The sequence below is a fragment of the Pseudochaenichthys georgianus genome, chromosome 4 (genome assembly GCF_902827115.2).
Source record: "Pseudochaenichthys georgianus chromosome 4, fPseGeo1.2, whole genome shotgun sequence".
Classification (NCBI taxonomy): domain Eukaryota; kingdom Metazoa; phylum Chordata; class Actinopteri; order Perciformes; family Channichthyidae; genus Pseudochaenichthys; species Pseudochaenichthys georgianus.
The window spans coordinates 29290784-29292228 of NC_047506.1; the positions used below are offsets into that span (position 1 = coordinate 29290784).

General features: G+C 50.9%; 1 protein-coding gene across 1 annotated transcript; it reads left to right on the plus strand.

Moving 5' to 3' along the window:
• Positions 1–6: 6 nt before the first annotated feature.
• Positions 7–921, plus strand: LOC139433777 (uncharacterized). Its single transcript, XM_071202999.1, has 2 exons — positions 7–58; positions 145–921. Exon 2 carries the CDS (start codon positions 217–219, stop codon positions 838–840), a length of 624 nt encoding a protein of 207 aa, XP_071059100.1. The 5' UTR covers positions 7–58; positions 145–216; the 3' UTR covers positions 841–921.
• Positions 922–1445: the final 524 nt, after the last annotated feature.

The following is a 1445-nucleotide window of genomic DNA, read 5'->3' on the forward strand; positions in this document are numbered from 1 at the left end:
CAACGCCGAGGTCCGAAAGGCGGATACAACTGGCACTGCCTTCGGCTACCTGGTTCATGTGAGTGCTATTAATCAATGTATTTATTCTGGCAGTTATATGCATGATTGACATTGTATTGACACTCTCTATCTCTGTCATAACAGGTAAGTAACCACAAGACGGCCAACGCGTTCGGGGAGGCGCAGCTGTACCTCACCGTAGAAGAATTTGGATGGATGAAGAGGTGGCTGGAAATTAAGGGTACGCTGACCTGCACCCAGAGCCGTTACTTTCTGTACACAGAGGGGAAGAACCCGTTCAGGAAGCTTGCCTACTCCCTGAGGTTGGCATGGGCTGATGTGGGGCTCCGCAGTCCCATTAACTTCACCGACCTCCGCACAGTCCACGCCGATAATGCGAAGAGGTTTCAAGACAAAGGCAACCGCCAAAGAGTGAGTGATTTCATGTGTCACAACACTGCAACTGCGGACAAATTTTACGCGAATAATCCTTCTTTGAAGGAGGCTGCGGACATTCGGTTGCTCTTCACACAGTCACTTCAAGCAGCGGCGGCGGCATCGACAGCAGCAGCAGCGGGAAATGAAGACACTTTTGCGGGTATTGACATCGACAGTGACAACTCTGGAGAGGAGCACAGCCCGGCTCCCTACCAAGACTCCCTACCAAGACATGTCCCGAAGAGGGACCAGTCACTGGCCGAACACAACCCCTCAGACATGGGTGAAGAGAGGGTGCCATACTCTGCCCCAACTTCACCCACTGTTGCCAGTGATCAACTTGTAAATATGCAGTGTGTTGTTGTAATCAGTCCCCTTGTAAATACGTTATATCCTGTTTGAATTTATTTATTACTGTCAATATTACTGTAAATAAAGTTTGTTAAAATTACTAAGTGTTCTGTTTTTAATCCCACTATGGGTTTTCTTCTTTTAAGATCCCCAGGGGCACGATATTCTGGTTCTGGTGGTAGCATGTAGGTGTTTAGTCCGAGTGAGGAGTGCTCAAGTGTGGGATGATTTGTAAGGTAGAAGAGGGTAAAAAAAGTTAAAGTGTGAACCTCCAGCAGGGCAGGTGGTGCTGTGAAGAAGGCCGACTATGGGTGCCGATGGGCGGACGGCAAAGCACCGCAAAGTAGACCCCCTTTAAGTGTAGCCAGGGGCACGAGCAAAATCCTCCATGGAGGTTGGGTGCTGCTGCTGTGAAGAAGGCCGACTATGGGTGCCGATGGGCGGACGGCAAAGCACCGCAAAGTAGACCCCCTTTAAGTGTAGCCAGGGGCACGAGCAAAATCCTCCATGGAGGTTGGGTGCTGCTGCTGTGAAGAAGGCCGACTATGGGTGCCGATGGGCGGACGGCAAAGCACCGCAAAGTAGACCCCCTTTAAGTGTAGCCAGGGGCACGAGCAAAATCCTCCATGGAGGTTGGGTGCTGCTGCTGTGAGGAA